This window comes from Populus euphratica, unplaced genomic scaffold, assembly GCF_000495115.2.
Source record: "Populus euphratica unplaced genomic scaffold, PopEup_1.0 scaffold203.1, whole genome shotgun sequence".
NCBI lineage: Eukaryota > Viridiplantae > Streptophyta > Magnoliopsida > Malpighiales > Salicaceae > Populus > Populus euphratica.
The window spans coordinates 428,944-445,034 of record NW_011499983.1 but is presented as its reverse complement, the minus strand read 5'-3'; the positions used below and the strand labels follow the sequence as shown (position 1 = coordinate 445,034).

Here is a 16,091-nt window from a genome sequence, read left to right as displayed (position 1 = left end):
AAAGGAAGTTCTGTCTGTGACCATTGCAGTGAAGCTGAGATAAAATCGTTGTGCCGCGTTCTCTACAAATCAACCAGATTCTTGAGCTACATTTAGCAACTGAGGATGCAGTTTTTATTGCTGTTATTTTGAAGCCTGTGCTGTGTGCTTGACAACAGCTATATCAATGGCACCTGCCTCTGCACATTCCCTTTGGTGCTCCCCTTATTCCAAAAATCCATTTCCCCTATTATCCTATTAAGGTCTTGGTGTCCGCTTTTTCAAGGTAATGTTTCCCATGGCATCTTGAGTTATTTAGTCTGAATGCTTTCTTATCTAGACAAATAGAAAGCTTAGCTGGTGGACTGCACTACTTGTGGATGGGATATCGTTTCATTCCTAAATAAAGTGAAACAAGTAAAGCTGGGTTTTCTCCCTTCATCCACAACCAACCCGCAGGACATCTAGTATATGATCGGAAAATGATTTGCCTTCACCTAAATGCGAGAATGCCTCTTCAAGTTTAGAGCAAGCCCCTTCCTGTTGTTATAGGGATTGTGCCTTCACCGAAACACTTCCTCCTGTCCCATTAAAGAGAGAGAGAGAGACTATGTCCTCCTGTCCCATTAAAGAGAGAGAGAGACTAAAGGGTTCTATATCCATTCCTCCTGCAAGTTGAGCCATAGGCGTTCTATATCCATTCCTCCTGCAAGTTGAGTCATAGGCTCGTTCTTCCATTTTACTAATGACATGCCATCCTTGCCAATGAGAAGAAAATGCTTTCTAATTGGATGCCCTTTACTTAAAATGAATAATGAATATGGAAGAAATGCCAATTTAACTAGTTAAATTCCCCGCTCACAGCTTCGAGACCATAAAATAAGGAAAGATTGGATATTGCAAGAACTGAACTGAAAAATGCAATCTGCTGTTCAAGTTATTTTTTCACACAATAATGGAGAGCCCACTAAGAGTAGAGAAACATTATATCAAGTGGAATTAGCTGAGGTTCTCATTTCTTCGTTGTTGAAAACTTGAAACACATGCAGCTTGGGCAAGCAGCGTATCCATGATAAAAAGAAACGATAAGAAAGGCTAGGAGTTGAATTTTATAATCAAAACAAAAACTGAAAAGAATGTTTTCATATAACGAAGAACTAATAAAGCTTCCACCAACACTTATTCTAACAAAAATTACAATAGAAGTCTTGTTGCAGAATTATACCGTTTAAACAGCTTCCATTGAGAATTGTCAGAGGATAAATAAAGTTCTACTTCCCTTGACACTGTATAATTTTCAATCAACTTGAAGATGGCTAGTAACCACTGAAGGGACCTCCTGAAGTATTCATGAATGCTGAACCATATCTAAAAAAGAGGAAGCCACAGAGGACTTTCTGAACTGGACCCAGAACTTCACAGACTGAAACAGTGTACTTGGCAAAGTGTCAAACCCGGTTTGACTTGATGGTTTGATGCAAGTAGGCAGTGATCAAGATGACAATAGAGAATTCACAGCCCCGTTATTTTGTGCAAATTTGAGAATTTCTGCAGTTACACAAAAGCAACTCCAGCAAGTACTCAGAATCATTCAGAACTGCTTTGGAGGCTGTATATATTGCCAATCACTCCAACAATACTAACTATTATAGCCAATATTAACATCAGCCATGACAAAAACTTCTCTCCAACGTTTAAATCCTCCCCACTGTGACTTAACCTCAATGCAACAAGAGATGGGAATATAAAACCTAATGAAACCGCTGTTGTAGCCCCAGTAAATTTGAAAGCAGTCCAGATGTTAGGAATCATAGTAGACCCAAAAAAAATCAGTGCCAATAGAACAGCTGTTAAGGCCAAAGACCTTTTCCTACTCTCTGAAAGGGGAGCTGATCCCTCAAACACCAAGACATCTACTGTTTGTCTTAGAGAGAAATGAACAACAGGAAAAACGAGAACCAAATGAAGAACGTAGCCAATCCTAACAATGTAATTCAAGGCAGAGCTAAAACGAATTCCAAGATCCTTGTCAAAATTAGTCAGCACGTCAGATTCAGTATCCTTACCAAAAAGTAAATAACCTGAAACAGCAGTCGAAGCATAAACCACAACGCAAAGAACAGTTGTGATCCTGCCCACCCTGTTCATTTTCTGTGGTGTTCGTCCTTCAAGTTCATTGTATATAGGCTGAACATTGAAATGGCAAACATAAGCATTTGTCATGATTGGAATCACCACGAGCAAATCCAAAATAGCCCTCTTTGAACCAAAATCAGGGGTCATCCTCGGGGCCTCGATTTTCCCTTCAATGAGCTTAACAAAAGCAACAACAAAACATACCACAACAAAAACCACAGCAAGCGCCACCGAAGCAGCTGAAGTCATGCTCAAGGAATCAATTTTATCCAATGCACAAAGGGGTGCTAAAAAAACCAGCACAACAACCAAAATCACCACCTTCCTATGATCCCAAAAACCATTTCCTAACCATTGGTCTAAAACACCCACATGATGGAGCGATCCCGACATGACATCACCTATAATAATCAAATATACAACCAAAACACCGGCATTGTTCACAATTATACAAATTTCAGACAAAACCTTAGACGGTTTGCCTAACGCATACCGAACAACATCACCATAAGAAGAAGCCTTGCAAAAAACCGAAAACCTAACTAACAATTCAACACTAACTTCAGACAAAATACCCATCAATATTATTAACACAAATCCCAAAACCAACCCAAGAACCTTCATTGTAGCAGGCAAGGCCATAATCCCAGCGCCAATAATGGACGTAGTGAGATTAAAAACGGCACCATGAACACCAGAACCTTTACTTGTTTTCGTCTTCGAAACAAGTGGATAATCATCAATATCAAAATCATCACCATAATCATCATCACCATCATCTTCTTCAAAATTTTGGCCATTGCCAATCTTGGGATCAGTAAATCTCTCAACATCATCAAGAGGTAGTAATTTGATGTGGGTCTTTCTCTGGGGTAACGGGTTTTGAATATCATCGTGTATTTGTAAATCTACAAATGAGCTCTTTGATATAGCTGTGTAATTGCTGTCCATTATACACACACACACACACACAACAGATACAGAAGGATGAAAGAATAGAAAACAAAAAAAAAAGTATGTGCTGTGATGTGAAGATTTCAGAATAGAATAGATTGAAGGACAAATGGAGGTGAAGGGAGGAGGGAGAACCCTAGATCTCTGGGTCAAAGTTGTTTTCTTTTCTCTTCCCTTTTCTTGTTTTGAATCACAGACAGAGAAAGAGATAGAGGGTAGAGTTCAAGGAGAAAGAAGTTTTGCTATTGGTGGGTTTGGGCAATCTCTGACTTCACATATTGAAATAATAATTATTTTTTATTGTTTTCCGTAATAAAAGTTTACCATTAAAATATTTTTTATTTTAAAATATATTAAATTATTTTTTTAAAAAAATTATTTTTATATTCATACATTAAAACAACATAAAAATACTAAAAAATAATTTAAAATAAAAAATTAAAATTTTAAAACATAAAACAAAATTTAATGTACGCTACAAGTGTTTTTGATATTACAGTAGATTTTGTGATTGTAATTTGAAAAAACATTATATTATAAAAAATATTTTGGTTAAAATTAGTTTAATATTTATATATTTTTAGTTAAAAAATATTATAAAAAATATTTTGGTTAAAATTAATTTAATATTTATATATTTTTGGTTAAAAATATGGTTGAAATTAATATTGAATAAAAAATAGTTTAATATATTTAGTTTAGAAATACTTTTGAAATTGAGGTTATAAAATAATTGATATATATATATATATATATATATATATATATTGATAGTTTTTAATTTTAATATTGTAAACTTAACTACTGCTATTACATCATAAAATAAAAAATAATTTATATAAAATATTTTTAATTATTTCATTAAACTATTTATAATTTTATTATATATGAAATCTATCCAACTAAGACTACAATTGACATGACTTTTTAATCGTGCAATAATATCATGTAAAATATCACTGGAACAAAATTGAGATTTCAATCAAATTCTATAAATGTTACATCATCAAGCAATCCGTTTAATAAAATTATGTCAAATTCTATAAATGTTATATCATCAAGCAATTCGTTTAATAAAATTATATAGTGTTATTGATTAATATTAAATACTAATTATTTTTAATAAAATATAATATCTGAGAAATTTGATTAGAATTTTTTATTTTATGGAGTGGGACTAGTCCAATGCATACCTGATTTAGCAGAACAGTGAAAACACTCTCTATTGTTCACTTTGCAAAATAATGGAGAACAACCCAAATAAAGGGGAAGAGCAATGCAAGGGAAGGGGAAGACAAAGGCGAAAAGAAAAAAACAACGCAAGGGAAAGGGAAAAGCAGCCCAAGTGAGTAATGAAGAGGAAAACCAGTTATTTTCCTCTATTCATATGTAATGTGAACAGTGAAGATAAGAAAGTAACTTTAAGGTAAAGAAAAAAAACAAGACATTGTCTTTAACTGTGTCCCCCAAACCAAAGAGAAAAGTAGAGGAGAGAATTCAGCAAGTACAAAGAATAAAGGAAAGGAAACAACATTGATTAACTAGGTCATTCCTTATCATCATCTGTCAAGCAGCAGCTTAAAGATGCTTTTTGTTAACCTGCAGTTGAAACGTAAAATAATCATGGGTTCCACTAACAATAATTTGTGTTTCACAATAACCAAACAATTTATTTTTATGGTTCTTTTAAAACGCAGTCGTTGCCCTGTAAACAACCATACATTACATATACCACATCAAAACACAATCATTGTCGTGTAAACCAAAAAAAAAATATTTATAAGCATGAATATTTAAATTTAATCAAATAAAAAAGAAACTTAATACTATAACATTAATCACTGATATTTTGAGCATAATCTTATCCTCTTTATTTTTCACCATATTTCAAAAAAGTCTCTTTTTTCGAGTTGTCAAAAATAAGACTTTTTTCATATTTCTTAATCCAAGAAAATATTTACCCCTATTAATGAAAGAAATAAGGCTGCGGAGAGGTATTAAAATTTCTTCCCAACAACATATCCAATAACTATGTCATCTAAAAATACATTTGAAATTATAATTCGACTGTAATGAACAAACTTGTAGTCAAACACAAATTAAAAAAATCAAATAATAGAGGTAATAAATCAAATAAAATCATAAATAGTAGATCATACATATCTAAATCTATAATTATTTGTGTTATTAAAAGAATCTAGTAAATAAATCTAAGATTATTGGAGGGAAAAAGAAGAGAAAACAAGCGAATGGGTTGCTACGAGTAATATGATACCGATAACCATCAAAATGAGATGTTTTGTAGGAAGGGACTTATACATAGGGTTCTTTGCAGGTCAGGCTATAAAAATCAACCAAACCGACTAACTCAAATTTTAAAAAATTTAAATTCAATTGATTTGGTTTGATGAAATTTGGTTTTTTTAATCATAGAACCAGGAAACCTAATCCTATTATATATGAGCTTTTTTTATTTTTTTTAAATGAATTTATATTAAATTAAGCTTTCAATTTTTTTTAGATCAAGTTTACAGGCTTTTTATTCAAACTCTTTAAAATTTTCTTATTAGTTTTAATTTGTTATAAGGTTTTTAAAGCTAATTAGTAGATTGATATTTTTTTAATTTAACTTTCCTTATTAACCTTAAATATATATGAGTAACAAAAAATTTAAAATGCTTCACATCTTAGCTTTTGCAATCTTTAATGTGCAAATAAACTTTTGTTAGATGAAGGCTCTGAAAATCCAAATCAATATAATATAAAAAATATATGATCAAGTTTTGGCACCTGAAATTAAAAATGTTGCTCACACTAGAAAAGCTAACATTAGCAAATAGATATATTAGTAATCAATAATAAATTATCATAAGCATCTGATATAGTTTGAAGAAAAAAATCAAGCGATAACAACATCCAAAACTTTTAACAATAGCAAAAACCAAAAGATTCAATAAGGATAGTGCTATAAAGCAAATTAACAACATATTAGAGTTTGACTATTAAAAGAATTAACAATCCAAAATTTTAAAGGGAATTAATAAGGTAATGTAAATCAATTACCCAAAATAATTATATTCCATGATTACACCAACATCATCAATACTATTTACAATTAGTTAAGATTTTTAAACTTTCACCAAATTTTATAAAATCATAAATTAAAATGCTAGATTAAACATAAAAAATAAACAATATTATAAAATAACTACATTTAAAATTGTAAGAGAAATTAATTAACTCAATCATTTTAGAATTTTCAATATAATTTATGAAGGTCCTCATAGTGATTGGAATTTGTGTCAAATTTTAACAACAAATAAGTGTTTGAACTGTCGTTGGAGATAAAAAGCTTTGAAATGGATCTAATATACAACTACCAATATCGAAGGTTGCTTCTAGAACAACTGTAGATACTCAGATAGTTAACACATGTTATGCCATTTTAGAAAGAATCTTATATTTTATAGCATTATATGTTTACACCAATATCGAAGGTTGCTTCTAGAACAACCGTAGATACTCAGATAGTTAACACGTGTTATGCCATTTTAGAAAGAATCTTGTATTTTATAGCATTATACCTTTATCAATCTAAAATATCTAATTTAAAGTCATTAAGATCCTTACAATTATCACCCAAATACCTTCCAACCTTATTTTTTCTTTCTACACCACCTTATTCCTCTAAATATTTTTAAATTGAGAAGTTAAGTCGTCTAACATATCATCAATCACCATTAAATCAATGTTAACGTCTTTATTTACACTAGTTCCAATCCTATGAACAACTTTAACATCCTCATTAACTTTCATATAATTCTCAAACAACCTTAGCAAAGTATCTTTAACTTTTATTGTAAAATTTTTAGCCTCTTCAACTTTATACAATCTCCCAAAATAAAATCTCGCATGCTTTAATTTGAAAGATGGATCTAACATTAAAGCTACATATAACAGAAAGTTTTGAGTATCTTAACCCCCCTAATATTTTTTATACTTTGTCATCATATTTATGACCATTTTACTTGCATAAACATCTTCATTTCTACAAAGTTAAGATATGCTTGTGTGTATGAAAATCAATTCATAAAAAAGGGAATTAGATGTCACATACAAGGAGCTAGACAATTTCAAAGTAACCATGTAAAATAGTTTCAAGAACTTCACAAACGATCTAGCTTTTTTCCAATCTTCTAAAACATGAGGACATAAGTTTTTTTTCTTCCCTTTTAAATCAACATCAAAATAACTCAAATACCTAGAATCGATTTCTTCTAACCTCATAAAAACCACGTCAAATTTAGCAATAACATGATTGGTTTTGGTGATTTATTTGTTATTCCTATGTGAGGGAATCTTATGATATCGAGAAAATATTTTATTACTTGATTAATGCTTGGTTTGAAAAATAAAATTTAGTTTTAATGATTTAAGAGAATTAGAGATTCAAGGATCGAATTTGAAGCTTAAACAAATGTTTGCTAACATCATGGATTAATTTGCATAGGCAAGAGAAAAGTTCATGTTCTTTTTTTTGTCATCTATTATTTTTTAAAAAATTGATCCTTCCATATTGCCTTTATTTTGACATAGCAATTCATTTTGGTTGTCTAAATATGAGAATTTTATAATATCAAAGGAAGATTCAGGTTCTGATTAATGATTACTTTTACAATATAAAAAAAATTCTATTGATATAAAATAATTAAATGTTGAGTGATCAAAATTGAAACTAAAACAAATATGGTAAAATGGTGTCGATAGGTAAAGGAAACTTGGCTACACATGCAAAAAATGTCAATGTGTGATGGAAGTCAGTGCACTATAATAGTGCATGTGACTTTTTATGATGTCCAAACATTGCTTTTCTAGATGGCATTAAAAGCGACACAATAAAACGAGGCAGCTCGTGTCAGCATACAAGCATCAATAAGGCTTCAACATCTTTTTTTTATTCTCCTCCCTCTTTTCTCTCTATTATCCTCAAACTCTAAATTGTCTAGCCAAAACTGAAATGCGTCATATCATTTTTTTATGTCAAATGTGTTCATTATTCTTCTAATTGTATTTTTTTTATGTTTGGTCCTTTAAAAAAATTAATTTTTTTACAATTCATTATTCAATATTAAGTTGATTGAGAAATAGGCATTATGATTTTTTTTGATAAAGTAATCTTAGTCTCATAACCCAGGTATTGGGTTTAAAAAGTTAACTCGAGTTGACAATATCAATCTTTTTTTAGGTCCTTCTTTTACACCTATTTGTTTTTCAATTTCATCATTTGACATTAGATTTGTTGCAAATCAGGCTTTATAATTTTCTTTGCCTTCCTTTTTATGGAGTTATTATGGCCTCATGACCTGGATTGCAGGTTTGGCAATTTAATCAAGATTGACTTAAGTCTTTTTTATTATTTTTAAAATTAAATATTTTTCTTATTTCATTATTTAATATTTAGTTCGTTTAAGAATCAGGATTTGTAATCTTTTATTTTGTTTTTTTTATTAGGTAATCTCATTCACATGATCTGAGTCGTATAGTTTGATAGTCTTACCAAGGTTTACTAGTATGTTATTTTTTTAGGGTCCTTTTTGTTAATCGATTTTTTTTATTTTTTCCTTCTATATTGGGTTTGTTAGGGATTAGACTTCATAATAGTATTTTTCAATTTTATTTATATGGGGTTATCTCAGTCTTACGACCTAAGCCGTGTTATCACGTTAACTCAAGTTAACTCAGACTTTTTTTTATTTTTTTATAAAAGAAATCAATTTCTTTCCTCAACATTGTGTTGACTGGGAATTGAATTTCATAATTTTTTTTTCTTTCTATGAGGTCATTGTATTCTTATAACTTTAGCCATGTGTTTGATGTTTAAATAGAGGTTGACTCGATTTTTTTTATGTTTTTTTATGTTTTGATTTTTTTTATTTTGATCTTAAATATTATTTTTTTTACATATATTTTTTTAATAAATTCCATGTATGTTTTACTTTATTATCTACTGAAATTGTATTAATCATTTTTGAATCATGGCAAGTTGCCTTCTCATAACATTCATAAACATTTATTTTCCTAAAAAAATTTTATGGTAAAAATAAATATTAATATTGCCTAGTTGTCTATCTAAGTAAAATACCAAACAAGTACCTTTAATGTACACTAATACTATTCATGCAATATGAAAAATATTTGTTGGTTGCAATGCTAATAAATTTTGATTGATTTCTAAATAACATATTTCTTTTCTAGTTGATTCTATCAAATCTTGTATTTCCTTCTTAAAAGAGGTCAAATATTCTTGGATAATTTATTATATCTCATTGACAACTCGACAACTTTCATAATAGAAAATTGATTATTTAAAAAACCTTTTTGAATGGTTTTTTTTTCTTGTGGTATAAGGAAAATAAAAGGCATAAACAAAGAACCTCTACAAAAACAAATGTTCATAAAGTTAAAGTAGAAAAGAGGATAACCTTATAGGAGGATCATTGACACGACTAAAAGATTGATGTTTTCTCTCAAGTGCTGGAGTATCGAGGTAATAAATAACCCCGCAAGACCGAGGTTGAATCACAAAAAAGTTAATTGTATAAATTATAAATAACAACACTACAACAATAACAATAGTAGTAGTAATAGTAATAGTAATAGTGGCTGTAGTAGTAGTAGTAGTACTACTACTACTACTACTAATAATAATAATAATAAAAGAAGAAGAAAAAAAAGAAGTTAATTAGAACTTTAAGATAAAATATCAATATAAGGATTAAACAATGATAACAACAAATATCAAGGTTAGAAGATCCACTAATGGCATTTCAAACAAGTATAGTATAAACTCTTATTACTCAAATGGAAACCACACATAAAGAAGGTTCCAATCAAATTATAAACTGTTAATATGAGTACATTAGTTATCTTATTCGAATAATATTAATACTTATAAGTGTTGTCAGGTATTCATGATTATAACTTATGTTAACAACAAATCAAGTTCCTTTCATAATATAGGTGTCAGTTATACCATACAATTTGTACTATGAAAGTGTCAAGTATTTGTTGTACCAAGTGTTATACAACATAAATCTAGATTAGTCATTTAACAAGCAAGGTATTAAAGAATGAACAAGATAACGAATACAAAACATATTAGTATCAAACATTAAAGTCATGTTAAGTTTACATTATATTTATTATTAAACCATTAGTGTAACCTTTTCACCTTAACATAATAAACTTAGACAAACATAATGAACGAGAGAAATATAAATAAATAAGATAAAAGTTAACAAAGTAAAGGAAAGGAAATGAAAGGCTTAAATAAGAAATTAATAAAAACAAAGCTTAAGCATTATAAAAAAACAAAGAAAGAAAGCAAGAGTGTGATCTTGATCTGGAAACCAAGATGCCTAAATGCATAGCAAATACCTCATTTTACAGACCAAGATATGACCCAATTACCAAACAATATTTCGATTTGGACTACACCAATATCTCTTTTTTAAGTTTGGTCATCTCTTTATCCTTTTAATTTTAGTACTTAAACTCGTTAATCAATCCTTTTATTTGTGTAATAGACCTGCATTTAAGATGAATATTTACCAGAAATTAATGTCTCTTATATTATTAAATATGTTATTATAAAACATAATTTAGTTAAGGAGTTATTGATACTTCAAGTGCAAGATGATGATATAAAACCTTGATAAAAATGCATTTTTAAGTACTAATCAATCATCTCAAATATGAAACTCTATCCGATCTTTAGCACCTAATTTGACAAGAAAAATCACTCAATAATTGCCTTTTCTTAAGAGTATAATGATGCTAAACTTTTATTCCTTTGAGAGGAGAGAATGAATATCCATAATGATGGAACTATAATGATGAAAATCAACGTTATATTTTTTAATTAGCCGTAGAGAATCCATGGAGTGTGAGTTATAAAAGACTTGCCTATAACCCCAATTCCAAACAATTAAGAGGCCATACTTCAAGGTGAAGAGCTCTGAAAGCAACTTGGGACCTTAATCTATACACCCATAAAATCCAGGCATACTCCCAATTACCTTTTTAGTCCCTAAGAAGTACTCCGAATCCTATAGATCTAGGATTACCAATAGAGCTTTTGTCCAAATCCTATTTAATGAATCTTTAGATTGGATGCTGCCAAGAGATCATGACGACATTTAAACGAGCAGCATCCCTACCATTCCAACTCACATGGCAATCAGCTCTAAAATGTAAAATTTGCCTCAAGAACCATTGGGGTCCTCCTTGTACCCATCTCTATCAGCAAACATGTTTCTGTGATGCCAAAGCCACCATATTACCATAAGAAAAGGGAATTGAGTGTCATCAACCAACATTTTAGATTACCATTATTTTGCATCAAAATATCAAAAGTTAGCTCTTGAGTCAAACTCGATACTCTATCAAATAAACATTGCAAGCTCACAATCCCTTAAAAAATAAATGACATCTTCCACCCCATAATTACATCTATAACATTTAGAGTTAAGAGCAAAATGGTGGTTAAAACACACCAGATTTATAAAAAGGTTGTCATAACCCAATTATGGGTTATTCTTCAAAAATTATTTTTTTTCAAAATAAAAATTGACAATGTGGTAAAAAAACAGATCAAGAAGGGCTATAAAAAAAAAATCAAGCAGTAATTTTTTGAGAAAATTCAAGGCCTACTTGTACCCTATTATGCCTAAAAATAGAAAACAAAAATGCAAATTTAAGGTCAAATTGAATGATTATTGAATGAATTTGCATAAAAATTGAGTCCAATGACATAATTAAATTTTTAATAAGCCAATTTGATTTAATCATGGGCCAGATTAAATTTTAATTATGTTTAAGAATTAATTTGAGTCCAATTGAAGGATTTAATTAAGTGCAAGAACTTAATTATACTTTAAATGAGTCAAATTAATTTTATTTTGGGCTTAATTGGTGAAAAAATAAGTTTAAGAGCCTTATTTTAGCTTAACTTAGAAGATTGAAATTTGAAGAGACCAAATTTAATTTTTACCAAGTTAATTGATTGAAATTAGGGGCTTGACTGTATTAAATAAAAAAATTTAGGATCCATTAGGGTTTAATTAAAAGTAATTGAAAGAGAAAGGACTGGAATGAACTTTGGCTAAAAAAGGAATTGACACTATTCATTATCTTCTTTTTTTCCTCTGAAAAAACTGATACGGTTACGTACTTTGTAATTGCATTTAATGTACCTAATATCCATCAAATTTGACAAATCTTATACAAAAATAATCCTCTACACTTTTTCTACAACACCATATGATCATTTTATGCTAAATGGCAATAAATCATCTCTAGTGACAGCCTAAAGAGACCAACTCAGTCAATTTTTATTTGCAGATTTGCAACTCATGATATCTACTTTGAATCGACGATTGGAATGCTTCCTAACTGAATCAAAGGCTATAATTTTTTCCTACCATGGACAAGATTGCCCTCTTCCACCACTTATAAATAGAGGTGGATTTTATGGCCTGATGAAGGAGAAATTTGGGTCCCAAGTCAGCTAAAAAACTAGTTTTTTTCCGGTTTCTGCACATTTCTTCTTTCTTTCTCTCTTCACCGTGACTTTCAGCCACCATCATCACCAACTTTACCACCATCATTTCCATCAACCCAACTCATCTCTAATGATAGAGCAGCCATCGTAACCTTCTCTCTCTTTTCTTTCCTCTCCTCCTTCTTCCTGTTGCAGGTTTTCTTTTTCTTCTTTCTTCCTACGCCAGCCACCATCCCTGTCACAGCCTAAGCCACCATCCTCATGACATCCCCTCACCATTTTTACCACCAACCAACCACTAAGCAACCACCATGACCTTCTTTTTATTCTTCTTCCAGCCTTTCTCTCTCCTCTATAACTTTTTTTTCTTCTCACAGCCAACTCCGGCCACCATCACCTCAACTGATGTCCCCTAAGCCACCAGCCGAACCACCTCATCATAGCAGCCATAACCCCTTCAGCCAAGTGAGCCTCTCTTCCTTTCCTTCTTCTTCTTCCTTTTCTCCCTTCCTCCCCTCCTACTGTTCACAACAGTAGGTGTGAAATATAATTCACGTCCTACTATTCATGGAGGATATGAATTTTATATATGTGTGTGTGTATGTTATAATATTTTAAAAAAATAAAAAATTTCAAAAATTATTAAAAAATAATTTTCTCACATATTTTTCTACCAATTTTGCATAATATCGGGTTGTGTATTTACATTGTAAAATAAAAATTTGGTATTAAAATACCTGGTTTTCTCTAAAATATTTCAAAAAAATAAAAAATTCCAAAACATTTTCACAATAGAAAAAAAAATATTTTGTTGCATACGACCAAATTCTGAAATTTTTCCAAGCATATTTTTCATTAAAAAAATTACATCTTTTTTTCAGGTTAAAAAATCCAAAAATAGATATCATAACTAGTTTATGACTATTCATTAGAATTTGATCAACATGTCAAAAATCTTTCTCCAATTTTTTTAATGCAAATGTAAGCTTTAATATTTATGGTGTGTAAAATTACACGATTAAGTACATCCTTAAGTATTTAAAATATAAAATGTAAATAAATACAATGCTAAAAATCAGACTTTAGAATGGTTAGAATTTAACCCAATAAGGTAGAAACTCTTTCACAAAGATAAATTTGCCTTAAACGTTAAAAAAGACTAACAGATACCCGACTAAAAAAAAAATCAAACAATACAGCTTATTTTAGGTAAGGTGTATTAGGGGTGATGCATCTTCCCCTTGCACAACCAGTCTCTTGCTAAGACTCTTGCAAACCATAAGTTCCTAATAACCATAATACTAGGTGGCGACTCCTGAACCTTAATCATAATTTTATGATTAAATCCAAAAAACACTTTCCAACACACAACTCCTCACGCAAGAGGCACGACAAAAAGCCTCTGTCATCGCTAAACAACATTGTACCGACTCGCACCGCGCAACAAAGATAGTCATGGAAAATCAACCAAATAAACATTTTACACTTCTATAAAGGATTTAGCTTCCATAGCCAGCTCCAATTCAAGTCACTTCGAACACACCCATCTCTATTCAGAAGCCATGAATAAGCGAATTTCGTAGAATAAATCCTTGTCATAATAGTTGCCCAAAACACTTTGTCTTCTCCACCAAGTAATAAAGAAATGGGGCTAGCCATTATGCAGTATCTAACAATCTCTGGAATATACATTTCCAACTTGCTAAAGTCCTAAACCCTATTAGTCCATAAATCCTTCACTTTATAGTCTACATCTAACACATTTATACACTCAACAAGATTACTCAAATACCCTTCTTCTAATCAAGGGTTAAACCAGACTGAAACATCCCCTCCACCTAGTTTATAAATGAAGCCTTCTCGTAATTGAGTAAAAGTTTTAACAAGAGATTGCCACATGGTAAAAGAATTAGGAGAAGTTGTAGCTCTATACAGATTGTTATTACACAAATTCCAAGCTTCCTTACCAAAAGAGCAACATTCATGTTGGGAAAATTAGGAATAAATAATCGAACATCAATCTACTAGGATTAATTTACAATTCAGAAGTTCTAATTCTTTTCCCTCCTTATAAAATCAAAATTAGGATCAAACAATCAACAAATATAATGCAACAATCATATAAATCAAAACCAAGATTTTTACGTGGAAAAGTCGATATGGGAAAAACCACGAAATCGTTGTCTATTTAAAAACTTTTATTATTAACAAATGGTGGGTTCACAACTATTCTTCCTCAGATTTAACTAAAGGCTAAAACATACATATCATCAAAAATAATCTATTCTTGGAATACAGTAAGATTAAAGAAAAAAGTGTTTGAAAAAAACTCACAACACTAACAGCCTTATTTTCTGTTAAAACAGCCAACTTTCACGTAAAAATTCTTCGATCCAACCTTTCAAAATGAAGAGTAGCATGTCTAGAAACTGTTATCAAAATCTTTGTGCAATCTAACAGTGAACGAGCTGGAAATCAAAGAAAAAAGACAAACTGCTCTACTACCTTTTCTTCCTTTCTTTTTCCTGTTTTTCTTTTCTCTTTTCTATTTTCTCTACTACTTTTTACAGTGGTAGCTGCATTTTAATTCAAAAAAGGCAACTCTTACTAATTAATGTGGTAGTTCTACCATCACATGGTACGGGACCACACACAACAAATCTCCACCTCGAGCCTATAAGAGGAATTTATCATATTGACGATCAATATGTAAGCTTTAATTTAGAAGGCTTTGACAAACTTACTTTCCTTCTACAAAACTCAAACTTCATCAACATGTAAGCTTTAATTTAGGAGGCTCCAACAAGCCTACTTTCCTTCTGCAAAACTCAAACTTCTCTCTCAGCAGAGGTTGGGTCATTATATCTGACACATTGTTATCGGTATCGATCTTCTCAACAACAAATAACTTCATCTCCATAGCATCTCGAATCCATTAACATCTACCATCAATATGTTTTGATTGAGAGTGAAAAATAGGATGCTTACTGAAATGGATTACACTTTGACTATCACAGTGCAACACAAAGTTCTCTTAAACTAAGCCAAGTTCATGTAAGAACTTCTTCATCCATAACAATTCTTTATCCCTTTCAGTAAGAGCAATATATTTAGTTCTATAGTAGATAATGCAACACATTTTTACAACCTTGATTGCGATGAGACTGCTTCCCCTACAAACTTCATCAACTATCCTAATGTAAACTTTCTAGAATCAACATCACCAATCATATTTGCATTTGTGTATCCATTCAACATAAGTTTATTATTGCCAAAATATAAGTTGAAACTAGAAGTACCTTTGAGATGCTTGAGTATCTATTTCACTGGTAACCAGTGGTTTTTACTATGATTGAAGAAGAATCGACTAACTATACCAACTGCATGAGCTATATCCGATCTTATGCAAACCATGACATATATCAAGCTACCAACTGCGGATGCATAAGAAACCTTTTTT

General features: G+C 30.6%; 1 protein-coding gene across 1 annotated transcript; it reads right to left on the bottom strand.

The window, feature by feature from the left end:
* Positions 1-1,064: 1,064 nt before the first annotated feature.
* Positions 1,065-3,322, bottom strand: LOC105139935 (sodium-coupled neutral amino acid transporter 4-like). The gene has a single exon (XM_011046577.1). The coding sequence runs from the start codon at positions 3,064-3,066 to the stop codon at positions 1,567-1,569; it is 1,500 nt and encodes a 499-aa protein (XP_011044879.1). The 5' UTR covers positions 3,067-3,322; the 3' UTR covers positions 1,065-1,566.
* Between the last annotated feature and the right edge of the window lie 12,769 nt (positions 3,323-16,091).